Genomic DNA, 24149 nt, shown 5'->3' with positions numbered 1-24149 from the left:
CGTCAAGCCCGCACCTCTGAGTGAATCTACTACCTCTTGTACCCGGGACAAGTGGGTATGCCTGTTAGTAATAAAGATGATGATGTCATCCAAGTACGCTGACGCATATGTCTGATGGGGTTCTAGTTCTATGTCCTTCAGCCTCTGGAACGTGGCTGGTGCCCCATGTAGTCCAAAGGACAAGACAACATAAGAGGCACCTGCCAATAGCCCTTGGTCAGATTGAGCATGGTAAAGTACTGCGCCTGACCCAGTCACTTGATCAGCTCATCCACCTGGGGCATTGGATACAGATCGAATTTCGACACCTCGTTCAAGTTACGAAAATCATTACAGACCCGTAATGATCTGTCCGCCTTCGGGATCAGTGCAATGGGACTAGCTCACTCACTCAGAGACTCCTCAATTACTCCCAGCTGAAGCAATTGTTTTACCTCACTTGCAATGGCTTTTCTCTGGGCCTCGGGCACACGTTATTTTCATTCATACCCTTACGTGAGGCTCGGTGACAATGTCATGCTGGATGACAGACGTACAGACGTACAGCCAGGTAGTTCCGGGATAAACATCCATATTCTCTTGTATTAATTTCCGCACTACTGCTGTTTCGAGAGAGTGTTTCCTATCTTTACCTCTCTCTCGGCCTCCATCCGGGACGATATCGGAGGGTCCCCAGATGAAATGTCTGAAGTCGCATCCGTAAGCATACACTCCGTCTCCTTCCATGCTTTCAACAGATTGACGTGATACAGCTGTTCAGGTTTTCTTTTCCCGGCTGGTAAACTCAGTAGTTTACTTCCCCCACCTTTCCTCAAACTTCATATGGCCCTTGCATTTGGCTATAAGCTTGCTTTCGGTGGTGGGCACCAAGACTAAAACCCGATCTCCTGCTTTAAAGGAGTGGACTGTGGCCTTTTGGTTAAATATGCGTCCCTGTGCTGCCTAAGCATACACCAAATGCTCTCTTACTATAGGCATGACCACTGCAATTTGGTTCTGCATATTGGCCACATGCTCAATTACACTCTTATGTGGCGTAGATTCCTGCTCCCACATCTCTTTGTCTACATCTAGCAGACCCCTAGAATGCCTGCCACACAGTAGCTCAAAGGGTGAAAATCCCGTGGAAGTCTCCAGTACCTCGCAAATGGCAGACATCAATTAGGGTAACACCATGTCCCAATCCCTTCCATCCTTGGAAACGACCTTCTTCAACATGGATGAGGGTTTTGTTTAAGCACTCGACTAGTCCGTCGGTCTGAGGGTGATACACCGACATGCGCAACTGTTTTATTTTGAGAAGCTTCACAGTTCCTTTGTCACCTTGGACATGAAAAGAGTCCCTTGATCGGTGAGGATCTCCTTCGGTAGCTCAAAGCAACAAAACTTAGCAAACAAGTCTCGGGAAATAAGCTTAGCTGAGGTGTGCTGAAGCGGAATGTCCTCCGGGTACCGAGTGGCATAGTCTATGACCACTAATGTATGGGTTATAGGATGTTTTGCCCCCAGCAGTTCGCCCTCAGCAGTTCGCCCCCGGGTACATCCTGTTCGTGTCGCCAAGTTGAATCACCCGCCAGGGCAGTGGGGTACTCGGTACTTGGTCAGGTACTTGAAGGGGACGTCACAGTGGCTGCCACCTGGTCCATGACCCTGGGCGCCCAAGTAAAGGGAAAGGTCTTTAAAGGGAGTTTAAGAATAACGTTTGTTCGTGACGACACATGTGGTATTCGGTCAGTAGGGAGCGACGCTGCTTAAAGGGGTCCTCTGGGGTGATGGTATGGCAGCTGGATGGTATAACTTCCCACAGGTGAAAAAAATGTACCCGGGGGCGAATTGCTGGGGGTGAATTCCTGGGGGCGAACTGCTGGGGGCTAAACATCCAAATCCCCATTTTGCAGAACCTCTGCACCTCAGCATAGACTACATGCCCCCCAAAAATGTTGCAGTATGCGCTCCTGCGTCTTTTTAGCCCCCGGCTATTTTGAGCACCGCTGATGGTAGGATTGGGGCACTACCAGTTGTTCTACCACCTCGTCCTGTATTTTTATCAGCCCTGTATAGTAACTTCTGGTTGATCACCATACGTGGAAACACTGTCTCCGCACCCGGTTGCTGAGCCACCCCATTTACCTCGATAACACTTTCCCGTGCCCAGGTCAGAGTGGGATCCTGAAGCTGAGCTATCCCAAACGTACTAGGGGACACTTCCAGCTCGGGGATCGTCAGGGTCTCCTCGACCCTCCGGCAAATACCTCTAAGGGAAACCTATCGGGGTTACACTCTGTCCTTAGGTTGGCGACCCCTATCGCAGGAATCCTTAACTTGGCATCTTTGGGTTCCATGCGCGGAATAACATTTACCCTGGGAGGGGTAATTTTATTTTTCCACAGAGACAAAAAGAGAGGGAAATCCCAGGACAGCCCCATAAGTCAGGGTCTTCCCTACCCCACCACATGTTTATCTCTCCACAGGGCGTAACAAATGAAACCTCCACTGTCTGGTACTCATGGAGTTCCCCATGTATACACACAGCACCCACATTTTTCCTAACGGGTTCTAAGCCCGAGATTAATGACCCATGCACAAGTGTCACCAGGCTCCCTGAGTCCAGGAGGGCCTTGGTCTGGTGTCCGTTGATGCGCACCTGGCACAGATGCAGTTTACCCAGTGGGATTAATGGATCAATGGTGAAAACGACCTGGGCATACACCGATATATGGTGAGTATACCCGCAGTCCATAGGTTCAGCTGTCAGGGGGCAGTTGGCAGCTACATGTCCTGGCCCTTGGCACCGCCAACACATAATAGCTGCGGCACGACTGGACCTCGGGGCCTGCTTAGGGGAAATGGGTCTCTCATTACTCTCACTTCTGGGTACCCCTCAGTATGGGCTCGGTCCTGGTTGGCCCCAGCAGAGGGTTGGGGACCTTTCCCAGGCTCATTGACTGGCGGAGCCCAACGTGACAATCGTAGTGGAGCAGAGTCCCGTGTAAAGTCCTGAGTAACCGTATACCGCTCAATCAGGCTTATCACCTGGTCTAAGGTGCCGGGATCCCCTTGGTCCAACCAACGCTGAATAGCGGCTGGCAGAGTTCTTACTAGCCAATAGACCACCACCAGCTTCACCATCTGGTAAGGTGTTAAGGTCTCAGGATGAAGCTATTTTATTTACCAGCTGCAGTAAATCATATGCCTGAGACTTGGCGGGGCAAGACTCTGCAAAGGACCACTGAAACACCCGTTGGGCCCATACATACATATTAACCCTCAGACGGGCAATAATCTCACATTTCAGTTTCTCATAGTCCAGGGCATCATCCCGACTGAGGTCCATGTAGGCCTTCTGGACATCTCCCATAAGGAAGGGGGCCACCACTTCAGCCCACTGAAGTGGGTCTGTGTAGCCAGGCATCGTCTCATGGGACTACTTCTTCCATCCGGCTATGAATGCTGTCACATATGACAGTGACAGCATTGCAAAGACACGGTGGTTGGAACCAAAGATCTCAAATTTGGACTCATCAGACCAAAGCACAGATTTCCACAGGTCTAATGTCCATTCATTGTGTTCTTTAGCCCAAACAAGTCTCTTCTGCTTGTTGCCTGTCCTTAGCAGTGGTTTCCTAGCAGCTGTTTTACCATGAAGGCCTGCTGCACAAAGTCTCCTCTTAACAGTTGTTGTAGAGGTATGTCTGCTGCTAGAACTCTGTGTGGCATTGACCTGGTCTCTAATCTGAGCTGCAGTTAACCTGCGATTTTTGAGGCTGATGACTCGGATAAACTTATCCTCAGAAGCAGAGGTGACTCTTGGTCTTCCTTTCCTGGGGCGGTCCACATGTGAGCCAGTTTCTTTGTAGCGCTTGATGGTTTTTGCTACTGCACTTAGGGACACTTTCAAAGTTTTCCCAATTTTTCGGACTGACCTTCATTTCTTAACGTAATGATGGCCACTTGTTTTTCTTTACTTAGCTGCTTTTTTCTTGCCATAATACAAATTCTAACAGCCTTTTGTAACCCCTTTCTCATGTACAGCACCATGAAATTAATGGTGCTATATAAATAAATAATAATAATAATATTCAGTAGGACTATCAGCTGTGTATCCACCAGACTTCTGCACAACACATCTAATGGTCCCAACCCCATTTATAAGGCAAGAAATCCCACTTATTAAACCTGACAGGGCACACCTTTGAAGTGAAAACCATTTCCGATGACTACCTCTTGAAGCTCATCAAGAGAATGCCAAGAGTGTGCAAAGCAGTCATCAAAGCAAAAGGTGGCTACTTTGAAGAACCTAAAATATAAGACATATTTTCAGTTGTTTCACACTTTTTTGTTAAGTATATAATTCCATGTGTGTTAATTCATAGTTTTGATGCCTCCAGTGTGAATTCACAATTTTCATAGTCATGAAAATACAGAAAAATCTTTAAATGAGAAGGTGTGCACTACACTGTAGTCACCGGGGCACGGGTAAGGGTATGGAGTAAAGGGTACCAAGGGCTCAAAGGACGGTATTTCGGCTACAGGATGTGCTGTGGGGTTAGTGAAGCCAAAATAAACAAGGTCGAAGCCACCCAAAACTGGTCCAAAGCTATGGTAAAACATGAAAGTGAGCATGTCGTCAGTAACGGACACCGGGGTGGTGGGTGGTCCCGTAAGGAAGTATGGAGGAGAAACGCAAAGGGGAGGGATGCATGCGCCGATCGATTGTTTCGGTCTCTACTTTGGTTTCTTAGTGTAGTGTGGGGTGGGGATGTCATAGGGGCATGCGGATGCCCTGTATCGCGCCCATGTGGGGTGACAAGTGTTCAACCCCCGAGGTTTGAATAGGGGAGGGGAATATGTGAGACAGTGACCCCTGTTACAGCTAGGGGGCACTGTTTTTTCTCCCCAGGATGCGCACAGAGGCATAGTGATGCCATGAGGGGGTGTTACAGTCACTGTTGTGGCTGTGATTACAATTGTTAAAAGTCTGAGGAGTCTCAAGTGTGTCAGGGCCAGAGTGAAGCCTGACAACCCACAGCCTACACAGTGGTGCTGCTGTCCATGATGACTGGTCATGGATGTGGACAGGTCTTGTGCCCAGAGGTGAACCAGAGGTAGACTGTCCTGTGCCCGAAGGAAGGACCAGCGTGTGTCGCAGCTGCAGACAGGAGGATGTCAAGGTCTGTGTACAGCTGTGAGTAGAGACTGTGATACAGCGGTGCAGAACACCCATGAAACTAGTCATAGGAGGACTAGCATGTGTAGTGACTGCAATATAAAGGATGCAGTAATGAACTGGTGTAAGCTGAACACTGAAGTTATGTGCATTTACGTTATATGCTTGGAACCTTTTCTGTGTGAATATAACGCATTAAATAGATTTTTGTGTTTGAACTTTGTGGATCACTGCCTCTTCACTTCTACCTGTCTTACAAATTTGTGTATTTAAAGGGACACTGTCACCTGAATTTGGAGGGAACAATCTTCAGCCATGGAGGCGGGGTTTTGGGGTTTTTGATTCACCCTTTCCTTACCCGCTGGCTGCATGCTGGCTGCAATATTGGATTGAAGTTCATTCTCTGTCCTTCATAGTACACGCCTGGGCAAGGCAAGATTGCCTTGTGCAGGCATGTACTACGGAGGACAGAGAATGAACTTCAATCCAATATTGCAGCCAGCATGCAGCCAGCGGGTAAGGAAAGGGTGAATCAAAAACCCCAAAACCCCGCCTCCATGGCTGAAGATTGTTCCCTCCAAATTCAGGTGACAGTGTCCCTTTAAATACACAAATTTGTAAGACTTGTTTTGAGTTTGCTAAAAGACACGTGGGAGACTCCCCAAATGTATGGAGAAAGATGCTGTGGTCAGATGAAACCAAAATTGAACTTTTTGGCCAAAAAGATAAATGATGTGTATGGCGCCAAACAGTTCATCCCTCAAAGAGCACTATCCCCAAAGTGAAATGAGTTGGCAGCTGTAACGGTAATGCCGGTGCCCCTATGTGGTTCCTTTTCCTCCTGCATGCAGGTACACCGACATATTAACTGCTCCGGCTGTGCAGCTTGGTGCCTGTTGTGGCTCCCTGCTTCCTGGTCTATGCACTTTGCACAGGCTTCCTGGTGGCAACTCTCATGTTCTTAAAGGGGCAGCGCTCGCACTTTGAAAATACCCCCAGCCAATAACTGGGAGGCATCTTGTATATAAGGCACCTTTCCCAGTAGGAAGGTGCCTGAACAATTACTGTAGTTCCCTACATTGAGTGTGTGTGTGTGCAACTGTATATTGTCAGGTTCCCCTATTCTAGTATCCTGCTAGTCTTAGCAGTGAACACTGCAGACTCTCACACAGCGCACTTCCACACAGATCTACTCTATCCAGATGACTGATGAAGGTCAGGTATTGACCAACACATCTCATTTTTCTGGAATTTCTTAATTGAATAAATAAGTTCTTGAACACACCTACTGTATATGAGTGCCAAGTATTTCTACATCACAGTTGACGGATTTGGTTTTCCTACTTGTGCACCACCAGAATTCCAGAAGTGCCGTATTTTCCTAATTATTGTAAGTAATTTGAAACTGGGACAGAGGTTCACTTTCCAACAAGACAATGACCTAAAGCATACTGCTAAAGCAACACTCAAGTGGTTTAACCCCTTCATGACCCGGGGTATTTTCGTTTTCGTTTTTTGCTCCCCTCCTTTCCAGAGCCATAACTTTATTATTTTTCCATCAATATGGCCATGTGAGAGCTAATTTTTTGCTGGGCAAGTTGTACATTTTAATGACATCATTGGTGTTTGCATGTCATGTATTAGAAAACGGAAAAAAGGTGCAGTGAAATTGCAAAATAAGTGCAATCCCACACTGGTTTTTTGTTTGGCTTTTTTCCTAAGTTCACTAAATGCTAAAACTGACCTCCCATTTTGATTTTCCAGGTCATTACGAGTTCATAGACACCAAGCATGTATAGGTTCTTTTTTATCTAAGTCGTAAAAACTAAATCCAAACTTTGCTAAAAAAAAAAAAAATTTGCTCAATTTTCCGATATCCGTAGCGTCTCCATTTTTCGTGATCTCGGGTTGGGTGAGGGCTTATTTTTTGCGTGCCGAACTAACATTTTTAATTATAGCATTTTAGTGCAGATACGTTCTTTTGACCTCCCATTATTGCATTTTAATGTAATGTCGCAGTGACCCAAAAAACAAAATTCTGGCGTTTCGAATTTTTTTCTCGCTATGCCGTTTAGCGATCAGGTTAATCCTTTTTTTTAGATCAGGCGATTCTGAACGCGGAGATACCAAATATGTGTATATTTGATTTTTTTATTTAATTTTGAATGGGACAAAAGGGGGGGGGGGTGATTTAAACTTTTATATTTTTTTTATTTTTTTATATTTTATAAAACATTTTTTTTTTACTTTTGCCATGCTTCAATAGCCTCCATGGGAGGCTAAAAGCTGGCATAGCCTGATCGGCTCTGCTACATTGGAGCGAAGCTCAGATCGCTGCTTTGTAGTAGAATTACTGCATTGCTATGAGCGCCGACCACAGGGTCGCCCCTGGGTGAGTATAATCTAACCTCTTTTTCTCATCTTTCAGGATACATCGGGGGCTTATCTACAGGATTACAGAATGCTGTAGATAAGCCCCTGAGGCAGGTGGGCTTAGCTCATCTTCGACTTTGTGGGCGACAGGTTCCTTTTAACGGACCACTTGCTGCAGTTTTGTGTAAAGAATCTTTCGCTGAGTTTTCGGAGCAAAAAACTCCAAGTCTTTGAGGAGGATTTGGATTTCCACTCAGTTTATGCTCCAAAAACTCTTGAATAAACTGTGTGAATATACCCTATAGGCACATTACCGACATCCGCCGTACATGAACCGTGCTAGTCAGTAGCGGGTGTATGGAGAGGGCTCATGGGTTGAAAGTATAATAGAAACACGTGACCACTTCTTTATTGTTCACCCACTCTTGGTTTTGACTTCCAAATATTGATGTAAAATACTGACCAAATACTGAACGTATAAACATGGCCTAACACACTGCCATTATCTACCAGGTATGGGGCAAGCTTACAGCCAGTTCCTGCCCCTAAAAGCTGCTGGTGAAGTGGTGAGTTCCTCCTGTGACTTAACCTAGTACATGCTGCTGTCAATCTCTGTTGGCGACATTAACAGGGCACCTGTCAACTGAGAGCTCCCGTGAAACCCAGCCTGTGGCCGGTCTTTTAAGGAGACTATCATTTTACTACAGGTGCTTCTCAAAAAATTAGAATATCATCAAAAAGTTAATTTAATTCAGTTCTTCAATACAAAAAGTGAAAAACATATATAGAGTCATTACAGACAGAGTGATCTATTTCAAGTGTTTATTTCTGTTAATGTTGATGATTATGTCTTACAGCCAATGAAAACTCAAAAGACATTATCTCAGTAAATTAGAATACTTTATAACACCAGCTTGAAAAATGATTTTAAAATCCGAAATGTTGGCTTACTAAAATGTATGTTCAATAAATGCACTCAATACTTGGTCGGGGCTCCTTTTGCATCAATTACTGCATCAATAATAATCTTTAATAATAATAATCTTTATTTTTACATAGCATTAACATATTCCGCAGCGCTTTACAGTTTGCACACATTATCATCGCTGTCCCCATTGGGGCTCACAATCTAAATTCCCTATCAGTATGTCTTTGGAATGTGGGAGGAAACCGGAGAACCTGGAGGAAACCCACACAAACACTGGGAGAACATACAAACTCCTTGCAGATGTTGTCCTTGGTGGGATTTGAACCCAGGACTCCAGCGCTGCAAGGCTGCAGTGCTAGCCACTGAGCCACTGTGCTGCCTCAATGCATTGTGGCATGGAGGCGATCAGCTTGTGGCACTGCTGAGGTGTTATGGAAGCTTTGATAGCAGCCTTTAGCTCCTCTGCATTGTTGGGTCTGGTGCCTCTCATCTTCCTCTTGACAATACCCCAGTCTCAGTTTCTTCCTGCATCATTGAGTCTGTCAGGGAGAATTAACATGTCAGGACTTTCTTAATCCCACAAATCCCTGATATCACAGGCCGAGAAGGTCACGAGTACCACTTGCTGTGATCTTTGAAGCGAACCACTCTCTGCTGCCCCCTATTATCCAGACAATTTCACGATTCACCGACGATCAACGGAGAAGGTCCCAGCCTGTGCACACACTAGGCCAGCTATCGGAAAATTACCGGTGAGCATACGGCATATACACCTCCGGATTCCAACACATGGAATATGTGTACACACACCGGTATGGTCACAGCTAACCCCAGACTACTCGACGCCACCACCACTCTGTCTCGGTCGAATGGACACCGAACGGTAGCTTATGGCTTTGAGGCGTAGTTTACAGAATAGAAGGAACAGAACTATTCAATTTTATAATTAATTCAAAGGGAGGCAGTTTTTTTGAAAAACATACAAAAGATTTTACAATGGGGACAAAACAATACAGCAGTTACAGAAAATAAAAAGGATTAACAGGAGAACTTACTACACCGATCGCAGAGACAATTCAGTTTAGCTAAAGGAGAGCGTTTTGATTTGACCGTTGATAAACACTAGAGTCTCACTAGGTCAGGTACAGGAGACAGGTCTGACACCGATAAGGGAGGTCAGAGGCAAAATGAACACTGGGGTTTAACAGGTTAGCAGCCCCAGCAAACCCAAAACTATCACTGACACAAGCTGCCAGCAAAAGCACCAAGAAATAGCCACTCCCAAATCAAAGAGAGGCAGAAATAGTTAACCCCTCCATGACCAGGCCGGAGTAGGAGAAACAGAAAGCAAACTCCGACCCGGATCATGACACTTATGCAATAACTCCTCGTAGTGCGATCACAGAAGGTCGAGACTGATGTCACCTTCTGTATCGGGATATTATCTATGCTTAGAGACCAAGCATAGATTTGCAAAAAACAGCTGCACTCAAGTTATAGATTTTCAAATGCAAAAATCGAGTGACATTTTATTGTATTCACCACAGTAGCACAAAGGTGTTGAGGTAACGTTTCGACCCTATAATGGGCCTTTTTCAAACCTCGCTTGTCAATTATAGGGAGGAAACACCACAGTAGAAAAACAAGGAAATACCGCAATAGGAGAACACTTTTTAAAAAAAAAGGCTTCTAGGTAGAGCTACTGGCACTATATGTAGGAGTATGGTAGGATTTGAGGAGGGGATGCAGTCCCAGTCTGAGCTGGCACATCACCACAGGGACCTTAACACCCCGGACCCGCAGCTCTGACTGGGACCGCATCCCCTCCTCAAATCCTACTTCTCTGCCCGGACCTGCGACACCCATTGGACCAGACCGCACCGGACCGCCTCCAGGGTGAGTATAATATAAAGGGGGCTTGTATACAGCATTTTAGAACGCTGTAGATAAGCCCTGAAACGCAGTGGCCGTATCTTATAGCGGCAAAATCTGCTGACAGGTTCCCTTTAAGGCATCTAATACAATAATAGCAGTTGGTACTATTAGACTGCAAATTGTAATACAATACAGAGGTTATAATATATTTTCAGTCACATACATTACTTAGGATTTTGAAATGAGTACTCAATAATGAAGAGTTATAAAGAAGTGAGGATATTAGTTTTATTACAATTTGAAGATATTGGAAATATGTTTTTTAGTATAGAAAGGAAATGATTAATACCATGATTACCCTCCAAAATTAAAAGTCTTTTTCTTAGTTTTGAACTCTTAAACAGTACGGTATGTATTGGAGCGGCAGTCTATAGAATGTGTATTATTGTGTCTTAAAAGAGTAAGCCTGGATCCGGTCATCTATATAAAAGCTGATCATTTGTCTAAAAAAGTGAATGTTTCAAGATAACATGATTGCACAATTGCAAAAGTTTACCACCATTGCAGGACAAGTGGATCTAGACCTTTAAATCCTCTGTTAATCACACATATTATCTAAGCCTTGGAAATTTGATTTGTGTGTTTGCCAAGTTACACTGTAATTGCTGCTCTAGATGCAGTAGTAAAGGGCTTTCAGTGGTAATTACATATTTTTACCAATAACAACATGCTAACCCAAAGAATACAGTTTTTTTTAGCAGCTTGATAAACAGCTGTGGTTGTAAATGGCACAGGGTCTGTGGTGAGCGTAAAAGCGACATAATCGGAGAGCTATTGATTGGTAGATTTCATGGGAACACTGTACAGGGGCTACTTATTGAATGCAGGTGCAAACAAAGATGGCTGTAATTTGCACCATTGTGTTCTGGTTATAAATAGTGCAGTTAATAGAGAAACTGATGCCTTTTCCTCTATAAACATATTAAGTTGCTTAGTCATGGGATCATGGAGCATTGTTGATGAGAATGTCTACAAAACATATAAAGTTGTATCATAGTATCTTCAAAACTTTGTGAAAACTTTCAAAACATGTTCACCTACAATAAAGTTCTTACAGTAGTTCTATTCCATCCTTCTCTAAGAAACCCATTAAAGCTTTTGTAGTGGTTTTCACCTCTCTTCCATAGACTCCTGAATCACAATTCTGCACAACTCGGGGGATTTGACCTTCAGGCGATTACACATTTTGATTTAGTGGAGTGGAGTGGGAAAGTTGATCGTTGTTGTTAGCATTATTCTATTATTAGATCCAAAAAAAAGATGAATATACTTGAAGTCATTGTATTGTTTGTTGCCTGTTATACGTGTCAGATTCTTTCTTGGTTGTACATCATTGCATATATGTACTTGTTGGGAGGGAAAAGGGTTTGTGGTTTTTAATGTCTATTGTTTTATTTTATACGGTTAATTGTGTTGCTTGGGGTGGGAGGCTATCATTTGTTTTGGTGGTCAGTGGTACTCTCTGAATATTGCCCACTTCCTGCCTTATTGTCAGCTACTATACAGAGCATGGAATTGGGCTGGCTGCTCGTTCTCTAATCTTATGACATCTGCAAGGCCCCGCAGGAAGAAGCCAGAGAGAGTGAGACGGACTTGCATACAATAAGTGGAAAAGCTAGAGAAGAGCAAGAGAATCATATAAGCATGGTATGTGCTGTTGTATTCGTATGTATAGTACATTGAAGTTTTTTTCTAATTTGTGTATACTTGCATTGTATTTAGTGCTACAACATTGCTTCGTTTTAGCCATACTACATTATATATATATATATATATATATATATATATATATTCAAACAATCAACTAACAAGCATATTTTTCTTTCTGCATTTTTGATCTTTCATTTTAGTATTCTTTAAAGGTCATTGACATGTTAAAACATTCACATTTGTTTTCAAAATTAGTTATACTCACTCTCAATCAAAAGTTGTTTTTCTCTTTTGAACGCTGAATATTTTATATCCCTTGCAAATTACAATAGGAGTGGTTTACTGTGGAAGTCTAATCTGTTACAGTGGTTTGTGAAAAGTATTCACCTCTTTAGCATTTTATGTGTTATGCTACCTCACAACCTGGAATTTCAGTTTTTTTGAAGGTTTGCATCAGTTCATGTAAAGAACATGCCTACTACTGTGAACATTTTTTTATACAAAAAGTGAAGCAAGCAGCAAATAGGACAACATAACTGAAAACTTCAGTGTGCATAAATATTCACCCCTCTAAAGTCAGTACTTTGTAGACCCTTCTTCTGCAGCAATTACAGCTGCAAGTCACTTTGGATAAATCTCTATGAGCTTTCCACATCTGGTCACTGGGAGTTTCGACCATTCTTCAAGGTAAAACTGCTCCAGATCCTTCAAGTTAGATGATTTCCTCTGGTGAACAGCAACTTTCAAGTCTGACCACAGATTCTGAATTGGATGAAGTCTCCCACATGTCTTTTGGCAAACTCAAAACGAGCTTTACAATTTTTGTGTGTAAGTAAAGGCCTTTTCTGCCCACTCTTTCTTAAATGCCACCTCTATGGAGTGTAAAGCTTATTGTGGTTGTCTGGACAGATACTCCAGTCTCTGTTTGGTACCTCAGCAGGTACTTCAGAGTTACCTTTGGTCTCTGTGCTACCTCTCTGATTAATGGCCTCCTTGCCCGGGCTGAAAGTTTTGGTGAGCAGACCTCTCCCACGTTTTTTGTGGTACCATGTTCTTTCCATTTGATGATAATGGATTTGATGGTGCTCCAGGGGATCATCAGAGATTTTTTTTTAATCCAACCCTAACTTGTACTTCTCAAGAACTTTTTTTCCTGACTTGTTTAAGAGATTTCCGTGGTCTTCATGGTGTTGTTCGGTTAGTGGTGCCTGTTAGTTAATGGTGTTGCAGCCTCTGTGGCCTTTCAGAAAAGTTGTGTATATACTGACAGACCATGTGACACTTAGATTGCACACAGGTAGGCTTCTTTTCACTAAGCATGTAACTTATGAAGGTAATTGCTTGCACCAGAATATTTTAGGGGCTTCATAGCAAAAGGGGTGAATACATATGCACATGCCAATGTTTGCTTATTTGATCCCATACATTTAATTTTGCCTATATTTCTCTCACTTCACTTCGCCAGCTTAGACTATTTAGTACACACAAATCTGATTTACAAATATTTAAGCATAGGTTGTAATGTAAACTAGATGGGTATTTCCTGAAGGAACTACAGATAGTGCTTTGGAATGGTGCGGGGCCCCTCAGAGTCCGATTTGGTGGACGGGGCCCTTCAGGGTCCGATTTGGTGGGCGGGGCCCCTCAGGGTCCGATTTGGTGGGCGGGGCCCCTCAGGGTCCGATTTGGTGGGCGGGGCACCTCAGGGTCCGATTTGGTGGGCGGGGCCCCTAAGGGTCCCATTTGGTGGGCGGGGCCCCTCAGGGGCCGATATGGTGGGCGGAGCCCCTCAGGGTCCGATTTGGTGTGCGGGGCCCCTCAGGGGCCGATTTGGTGGGCGGGTCCCCTCAGGGGCCGATTTGGTGGGCGGGGCCCCTCAGGGTCCAATTTGGTGGGTGAGGCCCCTCAGGGGCCGATTTAGTGGGGGGGGCTCCTCAGGGGCCGATTTGGTGGGCGGGGCCCCTCAGGGGCCGATTTGGTGGGCGGGGCCCCTCAGGGACCGAATTTGTGGGCGGGGCCCCTCAGGGTAAGATTTGGTGGGCGGGGCCCCTCAGGGTCCCATTTGGTGGGCGGGGCCCCTAAGGGTCCGATTTGGTGGGCGGGTCCCCTCAGGGTCCGATTTGGTGGGCGGGGCCCCTCAGGGTCCGATTTGGTGGGCGGGGCCCCTCAGGGTCCGATTTGGTGGGCGGGGCCCCTCAGGGTCCGATTTGGTGGGCGGGACCCCTCAGGGTCCGATTTGGTGGGCGGGGCCCCCCAGGGTCCGATTTGGTGAGCGGGGCCCCTCAGGGTCCGATTTGGTGGGCGGGGCCCCTCAGGGTCCGATTTGGTGGGCGGGGCCCCTCAGGGTCCGATTTGGTGGGCGGGGCCCCTCAGGGTCCGATTTGGTGGGCGGGGCCCCTCAGGGTCCGATTTGGTGGGCGGGGCCCCTCAGGGTCCGATTTGGTGTGCGTGGCCCCTCAGGGGCCGATTTGGTGGGCGGGGCCCCTCAGGGTCCCATTTGGTGGGCGGGGCCCCTAAGGGTCCCATTTGGTGGGCGGGGCCCCTCAGGGTCCGATTTGGTGGGCGGGGCCCCTCAGGGTCCGATTTGGTGGGCGGGGCCCCTCAGGGTCCGATTTGGTGGGCGGGGCCCCTCAGGGTCCGATTTGGTGGGCGGGGCCCCTCAGGGTCCGATTTGGTGGGCGTGGCACCTCTTGGGCCGATTTGGTGGGTGGGGCCCCTCAGGGTCCCATTTGGTGGGCGGGGCCCCTAAGGGTCCCATTTGGTGGGCGGGGCCCCTCAGGGGCCGATTTAGTGGGCGGGGCCCCTCAGGGGCCGATTTGGTGGGCGGGGCCCCTCAGGGTCCGATTTGGTGGGCGGGGCCCCTCAGGGTCCGATTTGGTGGGCGGGCCCCTCAGCGTCCGATTTGGAGGTCGGGGCCCCTCAGGGTCCGATTTGGAGGTCGGGGCCCCTCAGGGTCCAATTTGGTGGGCGGGGTCACTCTGGGTTCAATTTGGTGGGCGGGGTCACTCTGGGTCCAATTTAGTGGGCGGGGTCACTCTGGGTCCAATTCGGTGGGCGGGGTCACTCTGGGTCCAATTTGGTGGGCGGGGTCACTCTGGGTCCAATTTGGTGGGCGGAGTCACTCTGGGTCCAATTTGGTGGGCGGGGCCCCTCGGGGGCCGATTTGGTGGGCGGGGCCACTCGGGGTCCGATTTGGTGGGTGGGGCCACTCAGGGTCCGAATTGGGGGCCGGGGGCGCACTTACTTTTCACCCACGGGACCGAGGGTGCACTTACTTTTCACCCACGGGACCGGTGGTGCACTTACTTTTCACACTCTGGGTCCGATTTGGTGGGCGGGGTCACTCTGGGTCCGATTTGGTGGGCGGGGTCATTCTGGGTCCGATTTGGTGGGCGGGGTCACTCTGGGTCCGATTTGGCGGGCGGGGTCACTCTGGGTCCGATTTGGTGGGCGGGGTCACTCTGGGTCCGATTTGGTGGGCGGGGTCACTCTGGGTCCGATTTGGTGGGCGGGGTCACTCTGGGTCCGATTTGGTGGGCGGGGTCACTCTGGGTCCGATTTGGTGGGCGGGGTCACTCCGGGTCCGATTTGGTGGGCGGGGTCACTCCGGGTCCGATTTGGTGGGCGGGGTCACTCCGGGTCCGATTTGGTGGGCGGGGTCACTCTGGGTCCGATTTGGTGGGCGGGGTCACTCTGGGTCCGATTTGATGGGCGGGGTCACTCCGGGTCCGATTTGGTGGGCGGGGTCACTCCGGGTCCGATTTGGTGGGCGGGGTCACTCTGGGTCCGATTTGGTGGGCGGGGTCACTCTGGGTCCGATTTGGTGGGCGGGGTCACTCTGGGTCCGATTTGGTGGGCGGGGTCACTCCGGGTCCGATTTGGTGGGCGGGGTCACTCCGGGTCCGATTTGGTGGGCGGGGTCACTCTGGGTCCGATTTGGTGGGCGGGGTCACTCTGGGTCCGATTTGGTGGGCGGGGTCACTCTGGGTCCGTTTTGGTGGGTGGGGTCACTCTGGGTCCGATTTGGTGGGCGGGGTCACTCTGGGTCAGATTTGGTGGGCGGGGCCACTCTGGGTCAGATTTGGTGGGCGGGGCCACTCTGGGTCAGATTTGGTGGGCGGGGCCACTCTGGGTCAGATTTGGTGGGCGGGGCCACTCTGGGTCAGATTTGGTGGGCGGGGCCACTCTGGGTCAGATTTGGTGGGCGGGGTCACTCTGGGTCCAATTTGGGGGGCGGGGCCACTCGGGGTCCGATTCGGGGGTCCGGGTCACTCGGGGTCCGATTCGGGGGCGGGGTCACTCAGGGTCCGATTTGGGGGGCGGGGGCGCACTTACTTTTTCACACACGGGACCTGGGTGCACTTACTTTTCACCCACGGGACCAGGGGTGCACTTTTCACACACATGGGACCGGGGTGCACTTACTTTTCACACAAGGGACCGGGGTGCACTTACTTTTCACACCAGGAACGGGGGTGCACTTACTTTTCACAGACGGGATCGGGGGTGCACTGGGCACCTCAGGGTCAGATTTGGTGTGCGGGTCACTTTAAGAGCTAATATTATCTGGCAAAACTGTGTCCTGGTGGGGTCATGTAGAGTTTGTACGCGTTGGCATAGTAACTGGGTCTGGCTTCGCATATCAATGAGCTGATCAGCCAGGTGGCAGTTGGCAGTTATTTTTTAAATTGCCTCAGTAATCAGCCATTATACCTTATGGCAAAATTTCCCTATTGAAATGCATTGGCAATGCATTCCAATGAGAGAAAAACAATTTTCAAACGTTAATTGCGCCAAAACTACAAATCCGATCGACACGAAAAATACTTAGCACACCTCTCGTGGACGCTGGCTTCGAAATGACACCTCACTGGAGTCTGTGCGTGCAGCGGTTCGGGCCGCATTAATTGCGGAAAAAAGCCTAATAATAATAAGAAGAACTAGATGGGTATTTCCTGAAGGAACTACAGATAGTGCTTTGTAATGGTGCCCGGGCTGCCCCTGCAAGACTTTCACACTTGGGTGCCCTTCAGGCGCTGGTTTGGTGGGCGGGGCCCCTCAGGGGATGATTTGGTGGGCGGGGCCACTCTGTGTCCGATTTGGTAGACGGGACCACTCTGGGTCCGATTTGGTGGTCGGGGCCCCTCAGGGTCCGATTTGGTGGTCGGGGCCCCTCAGGGTCCGATTTGGTGGTCGGGGCCCCTCAGGGTCCGATTTGGTGGTCGGGGCCCCTCAGGGTCCGATTTGGTGGTCGGGGCCCCTCAGGGTCCGATTTTGTGGTCGGGGCCCCTCAGGGTCCGATTTGGAGGTCGGGGCCCCTCAGGGTCCGATTTGGTGGTCGGTGCCCCTCAGGGTCCGATTTGGTGGTCGGGGCCCCTCAGGGTCCGATTTGGTGGTCGGGGCCCCTCAGGGTCCGATTTGGTGGTCGGGGCCCCTCAGGGTCCGATTTGGTGGTCGGGGCCCCTCAGGGTCCGATTTGGTGGTCGGGGCCCCTCAGGGTCCGATTTGGTGGTCGGGGCCCCTCAGGGTCCGATTTGGTGGTCGGGGCCCCTCAGGGTCCGATTTGGTGGTCGGGGCCCCTCAGGGTCCGATTTGGTGGTCGGGGCCCCTCAGGGTCCGATTTGGAGGTCGGGGCCCCTCAGGGTCCGATTTGGAGGTCGGGGCCCCTCAGGGTCCGATTTGGAGGTCGGGGCCCCTCAGGGTCCGATTTGGTGGTCGGGGCCCCTCAGGGTCCGATTTGGTGGTCGGGGCCCCTCAGGGTCCGATTTGGTGGTCGGGGCCCCTCAGGGCCCGATTTGGAGGTCGGGGCCCCTCAGGGTCCGATTTGGATGTCGGGGCCCCTCATGGTCCGATTTGGTGGTCGGGGCCCCTCAGGGTCCGATTTGGTGGTCGGGGCCCCTCAGGGTCCGATTTGGTGGTCGGGGCCCCTCAGGGTCCGATTTGGTGGTCGGGGCCCCTCAGGGTCCGATTTGGAGGTCGGGGCCCCTCAGGGTCCGATTTGGAGGTCGGGGCCCCTCAGGGTTCGATTTGGAGGTCGGGGCCCCTCAGGGTCCGATTTGGTGGTCGGGGCCCCTCAGGGTCCGATTTGGTGGTCGGGGCCCCTCAGGGTCCGATTTGGAGGTCGGGGCCCCTCAGGGTCCGATTTGGAGGTCGGGGCCCCTCAGGGTCCGATTTGGAGGTCGGGCCCCTCAGGGTCCGATTTGGTGGTCGGGGCCCCTCAGGGTCCGATTTGGTGGTCGGGGCCCCTCAGGGTCCGATTTGGTGGTCGGGGCCCCTCAGGGCCCGATTTGGAGGTCGGGGCCCCTCAAGGTCCGATTTGGAGGTCGGGGCCCCTCATGGTCCGATTTGGTGGTCGGGGCCCCTCAGGGTCCGATTTGGTGGTCGGGGCCCCTCAGGGTCCGATTTGGTGGTCGGGGCCCCTCAGGGTCCGATTTGGTGGTCGGGGCCCCTCAGGGTCCGATTTGGTGGTCGGGGCCCCTCAGGGTCCGATTTGGAGGTCGGGGCCCCTCAGGGTCCGATTTGGAGGTCGGGGCCCCTCAGGGTTCGATTTGGAGGTCGGGGCCCCTCAGGGTCCGATTTGGTGGTCGGGGCCCCTCAGGGTCCGATTTGGTGGTCGGTGCCCCTCAGGGTCCGATTTGGTGGTCGGGGCCCCTCAGGGTCCGATTTGGTGGTCGGGGCCCCTCAGGGTCCGATTTGGTGGTCGGGGCCCCTCAGGGTCCGATTTGGTGGTCGGTGCCCCTCAGGGTCCGATTTGGTGGTCGGGGCCCCTCAGGGTCCGATTTGGTGGTCGGGGCCCCTCAGGGTCCGATTTGGTGGTCGGGGCCCCTCAGGGTCCGATTTGGTGGTCGGGGCCCCTCAGGGTCCGATTTGGTGGTCGGGGCCCCTCAGGGTCCGATTTGGTGGTCGGGGCCCCTCAGGGTCCGATTTGGTGGTCGGGGCCCCTCAGGGTCCGATTTGGAGGTCGGGGCCCCTCAGGGTCCGATTTGGTGGTCGGTGCCCCTCAGGGTCCGATTTGGTGGTCGGGGCCCCTCAGGGTCCGATTTGGTGGTCGGGGCCCCTCAGGGTCCGATTTGGTGGTCGGGGCCCCTCAGGGTCCGATTTGGTGGTCGGGGCCCCTCAGGGTCCGATTTGGTGGTCGGGGCCCCTCAGGGTCCGATTTGGTGGTCGGGGCCCCTCAGGGTCCGATTTGGTGGTCGGGGCCCCTCAGGGTCCGATTTGGTGGTCGGGGCCCCTCAGGGTCCGATTTGGTGGTCGGGGCCCCTCAGGGTCCGATTTGGTGGTCGGGGCCCCTCAGGGTCCGATTTGGAGGTCGGGGCCCCTCAGGGTCCGATTTGGTGGTCGGGGCCCCTCAGGGTCCGATTTGGAGGTCGGGGCCCCTCAGGGTCCGATTTGGAGGTCGGGGCCCCTCAGGGTCCGATTTGGTGGTCGGGGCCCCTCAGGGTCCGATTTGGTGGTCGGGGCCCCTCAGGGTCCGATTTGGTGGTCGGGGCCCCTCAGGGTCCGATTTGGTGGTCGGGGCCCCTCAGGGCCCGATTTGGAGGTCGGGGCCCCTCAGGGTCCGATTTGGATGTCGGGGCCCCTCATGGTCCGATTTGGTGGTCGGGGCCCCTCAGGGTCCGATTTGGTGGTCGGGGCCCCTCAGGGTCCGATTTGGTGGTCGGGGCCCCTCAGGGTCCGATTTGGTGGTCGGGGCCCCTCAGGGTCCGATTTGGAGGTCGGGGCCCCTCAGGGTCCGATTTGGAGGTCGGGGCCCCTCAGGGTTCGATTTGGAGGTCGGGGCCCCTCAGGGTCCGATTTGGTGGTCGGGGCCCCTCAGGGTCCGATTTGGTGGTCGGGGCCCCTCAGGGTCCGATTTGGAGGTCGGGGCCCCTCAGGGTCCGATTTGGAGGTCGGGGCCCCTCAGGGTCCGATTTGGAGGTCGGGCCCCTCAGGGTCCGATTTGGTGGTCGGGGCCCCTCAGGGTCCGATTTGGTGGTCGGGGCCCCTCAGGGTCCGATTTGGTGGTCGGGGCCCCTCAGGGCCCGATTTGGAGGTCGGGGCCCCTCAAGGTCCGATTTGGAGGTCGGGGCCCCTCATGGTCCGATTTGGTGGTCGGGGCCCCTCAGGGTCCGATTTGGTGGTCGGGGCCCCTCAGGGTCCGATTTGGTGGTCGGGGCCCCTCAGGGTCCGATTTGGTGGTCGGGGCCCCTCAGGGTCCGATTTGGTGGTCGGGGCCCCTCAGGGTCCGATTTGGAGGTCGGGGCCCCTCAGGGTCCGATTTGGAGGTCGGGGCCCCTCAGGGTTCGATTTGGAGGTCGGGGCCCCTCATGGTCCGATTTGGTGGTCGGGGCCCCTCAGGGTCCGATTTGGTGGTCGGGGCCCCTCAGGGTCCGATTTGGTGGTCGGGGCCCCTCAGGGTCCGATTTGGTGGTCGGGGCCCCTCAGGGTCCGATTTGGTGGTCGGGGCCCCTCAGGGTCCGATTTGGAGGTCGGGGCCCCTCAGGGTCCGATTTGGAGGTCGGGGCCCCTCAGGGTTCGATTTGGAGGTCGGGGCCCCTCAGGGTCCGATTTGGTGGTCGGGGCCCCTCAGGGTCCGATTTGGTGGTCGGGGCCCCTCAGGGTCCGATTTCGTGGTCGGGGCCCCTCAGGGTCCGATTTGGTGGTCGGGGCCCCTCAGGGCCCGATTTGGTGGTCGGGGCCCCTCAGGGTCCGATTTGGAGGTCGGGGCCCCTCAGGGTCCGATTTGGAGGTCGGGGCACCTCAGGGTCCGATTTGGTGGTCGGGGCCCCTCAGGGTCCGATTTGGTGGTCGGGGCCCCTCAGGGTCCGATTTGGAGGTCGGGGCCCCTCGGCCTCCGATTTGGAGGTCGGGGCCCCTCGGCCTCCGATGTGGTGGTTGGGTCCCCTCGGCCTCCGATGTGGTGGTTGGGGCCCCTCGGCCTCCTATTTGGTGGGCTGGACACCTCAGGTAACAATTTGGTGGGCTGGCACCTCAGGGTCCGATTTGGTGCGCGGGTCACTTTAAGAGCTGATATTATCTGACAAACCTGTGTCCTAGTGGGGTCATGTAGAGTTCATAGGCGTTGGCATAGTAACTGGGTCTGACTTCGCATATCAATGAGCTAATCAGCCAGGTGGCAGTTGGGCTGATTTCTGAGGCAATTTCAAAATAACTGCCATTATAAGCTTATGGCAAGATTTCCCTATTGAAATGCATTGAGACAACATTTTCAAACGCAAATTGCGCCAAAACTACAAATCCGATCAACACGAAAAATACTTAGCACACCTGCCAGGAACGCTGGCTTCGAAATGACACCTCACTGGAGTCTGTGCGTGCAGCGGTTCGGGCCGCATTAATTGCGGACTGAATAATAATAAGAAGAAGAATAAGTTGACTACGGTGGAATAACAATATAGTGCTTTTTACAAAAGCACTATAATAAGAAGTTGTCTACGGGGGAATAACAATATAGTGCTTTTTACAAAAGCACTATAAAAATAGGTAAAAAGCCAAAGGGGTGAATACAAGCCACCTTAGCTGTTGTGTAAAGCAGACATATAAAGTACTGGAGCATATGCACCATCTTATTCTAACCTTCCTTTTGTAAACCCTGAGAATATTTATAGTGCTTTGTAAAAAGCACTGTATTGTTATTCCACCGTAGACAACTTCTTATTCTTATTCTTCTTATTATTATTAGGCTTTTTTCCGCAATTAATGCGGCCCGAACCGCTACACGCACAGACTCCAGTGAGGTGTCATTTCGAAGCCAGCGTCCCCAAGAGGTGTGCTAAGTATTTTTCGTGTCGATCGGATTTGTAGTTTTGGCGCAATTAACGTTTGAAAATTGTTTTTCTCTCATTGGAATGCATTGCCAATGCATTTCAATAGGGAAATTTAGCCATAAGGTATAATGGCTGATTACTGAGGCAATTTAAAAAATAACTGCCAACTGCCACCTGGCTGATCAGCTCATTGATATGTGCAGTCACACCCAGTTACTATGACAACGCCTACGAACTCTACATGACCCCACCAGGACACAGTTTTGCCAGATAATATCAGCTCTTAAAGTGACCAACCCACCAAATTGTTACCTGAGGTGTCCAGCCCACCAAATAGGAGGCCGAGGGGCCCCGACCACCACATCGGAGGCCGAGGGGCCCCGACCTCCAAATCGGAGGCCGAGGGGCCCCGACCTCCATATCGGAGGCCGAGGGGCCCCGACCTCCAAATCGGAGGCCGAGGGGCCCCGACCTCCATATCGGAGGCCGAGGGGCCCCGACTTCCAAATCGGAGGCCGAGGGGCCCCGGCCTCCATATCGGAGGCCGAGGGGCCCCGACCTCCAAATCGAAGGCCGAGGGGCCCCGGCCTCCAAATCGGAGGCCGAGGGGCCCCGGCCTCCAAATCGGAGGCCGAGGGGCCCCGGCCTCCAAATCGGAGGCCGAGGCGCCCCGGCCTCCAAATCGGAGGCCGAGGGGCCCCGGCCTCCAATTCGGAGGCCGAGGCCCCCCGGCCTCCAAATCGGAGGCCGAGGGGCCCCGGCCTCCAAATCGGAGGCCGAGGGGCCCCGGCCTCCAAATCGGAGGCCGAGGGGCCCCGGCCTCCAAATCGGAGGCCGAGGGGCCCCGGCCTCCAAATCGGAGGCCGAGGGGCCCCGGCCTCCAAATCGGAGGCCGAGGGACCCCGGCCTCCAAATCGGACCCTGAGGGGCCCCGACCTCCAAATCGGACCCTGAGGGGCCCCGACCACCAAAGTGGACCCTGAGGGGCCCCGACCTCCAAATCGGACCCTGAGGGGCCCCGACCACCAAATCGGACCCTGAGGGGCCCCGACCTCCAAATCGGACCCTGAGGGGCCCCGACCACCAAATCGGACCCTGAGGGGCCCCGACCACCAAATCGGACCCTGAGGGGCCCCGACCACCAAATCGGACCCTGAGGGGCCCCGACCACCAAATCGGACCCTGAGGGGCCCCGACCACCAAATCGGACCCTGAGGGGCCCCGACCACCAAATCGGACCCTGAGGGGCCCCGACCACCAAATCGGACCCTGAGGGGCCCCGACCACCAAATCGGACCCTGAGGGGCCCCGACCTCCAAATCGGACCCTGAGCGGCCCCGACCTCCAAATCGGACCCTGAGGGGCCCCGACCTCCAAATCGGACCCTGAGGGGCCCCGACCTCCAAATCGGACCCTGAGGGGCCCCGACCACCAAATCGGACCCTGAGGGGCCCCGACCTCCAAATCGGACCCTGAGCGGCCCCGACCTCCAAATCGGACCCTGAGGGGCCCCGACCTCCAAATCGGACCCTGAGGGGCCCCGACCTCCAAATCGGACCCTGAGGGGCCCCGACCACCAAATCGGACCCTGAGGTGCCCCGACCTCCAAATCGGACCCTGAGGGGCCCCGACCACCAAATCGGACCCTGAGGGGCCCCGACCTCCAAATCGGACCCTGAGGGGCCCCGACCACCAAATCGGACCCTGAGGGGCCCCGACCACCAAATCGGACCCTGAGGGGCCCCGACCACCAAATCGGACCCTGAGGGGCCCCGACCACCAAATCGGACCCTGAGGGGCCCCGACCACCAAATCGGACCCTGAGGGGCCCCGACCACCAAATCGGACCCTGAGGGGCCCCGACCACCAAATCGGACCCTGAGGGGCCCCACCCACCAAACGGGCACCTGAGGGGCACTCAAGTGTGAAAGCCTTGCAGGGGCAGCCCGGGCACCATTCCAAAGCACTATCTGTAGTTCCTTCAGGAAATACCCATCTAGTTTAATTCTGTTATTACAGTGCTAATAAAATTATCTTGCAAACTCATTTAATTGAGGCACTATATGCCGCATATTTCAGAGAAAAAAAAGTTAAAAGGAACCTGTCAGCAGTTTTGGCCGATATGAGGTAAGGCCACCACCTATCAGGGCTGATATACAGAATTCTATAATGCCGTATATATGTCCCTAACCCAACTTGAAAGAGAAGAAAAACATCTTTTATTATATTTAGCTGTGGGGCGGTCCAGTCCGAGGGGTGTCGCTGGACGTGGTCCAGCGTCTCTCTTCTTCTTGCCATGCTGTCCTCCTTGCTTTTTTTGGATAAATCC

General features: G+C 52.3%; 1 protein-coding gene across 2 annotated transcripts in view; it reads left to right on the top strand.

The window, feature by feature from the left end:
- Window positions 1-24149, top strand: part of NALCN (sodium leak channel, non-selective) — a 1007092-nt gene that overhangs the window by 72802 nt on the left and 910141 nt on the right. The window contains exon 1 of one of the 2 annotated variants that reach the window (XM_069757979.1): window positions 11899-12050. The exons of the other annotated variant lie outside the window; for it this stretch is intronic. Coding sequence (XP_069614080.1) covers window positions 12048-12050 — 3 coding nt within the window. The 5' untranslated portion in view covers window positions 11899-12047. Of the gene's footprint in view, window positions 1-11898; window positions 12051-24149 lie in introns of those variants that run through there. 2 annotated transcript variants of the gene reach the window in all.

The sequence above is a fragment of the Ranitomeya imitator genome, chromosome 3, assembly GCF_032444005.1.
Source record: "Ranitomeya imitator isolate aRanImi1 chromosome 3, aRanImi1.pri, whole genome shotgun sequence".
In the NCBI taxonomy this organism is placed as follows: domain Eukaryota; kingdom Metazoa; phylum Chordata; class Amphibia; order Anura; family Dendrobatidae; genus Ranitomeya; species Ranitomeya imitator.
Note: the sequence above shows the minus strand (reverse complement) of the source record. Positions and strands in the feature narration are given on the sequence as shown.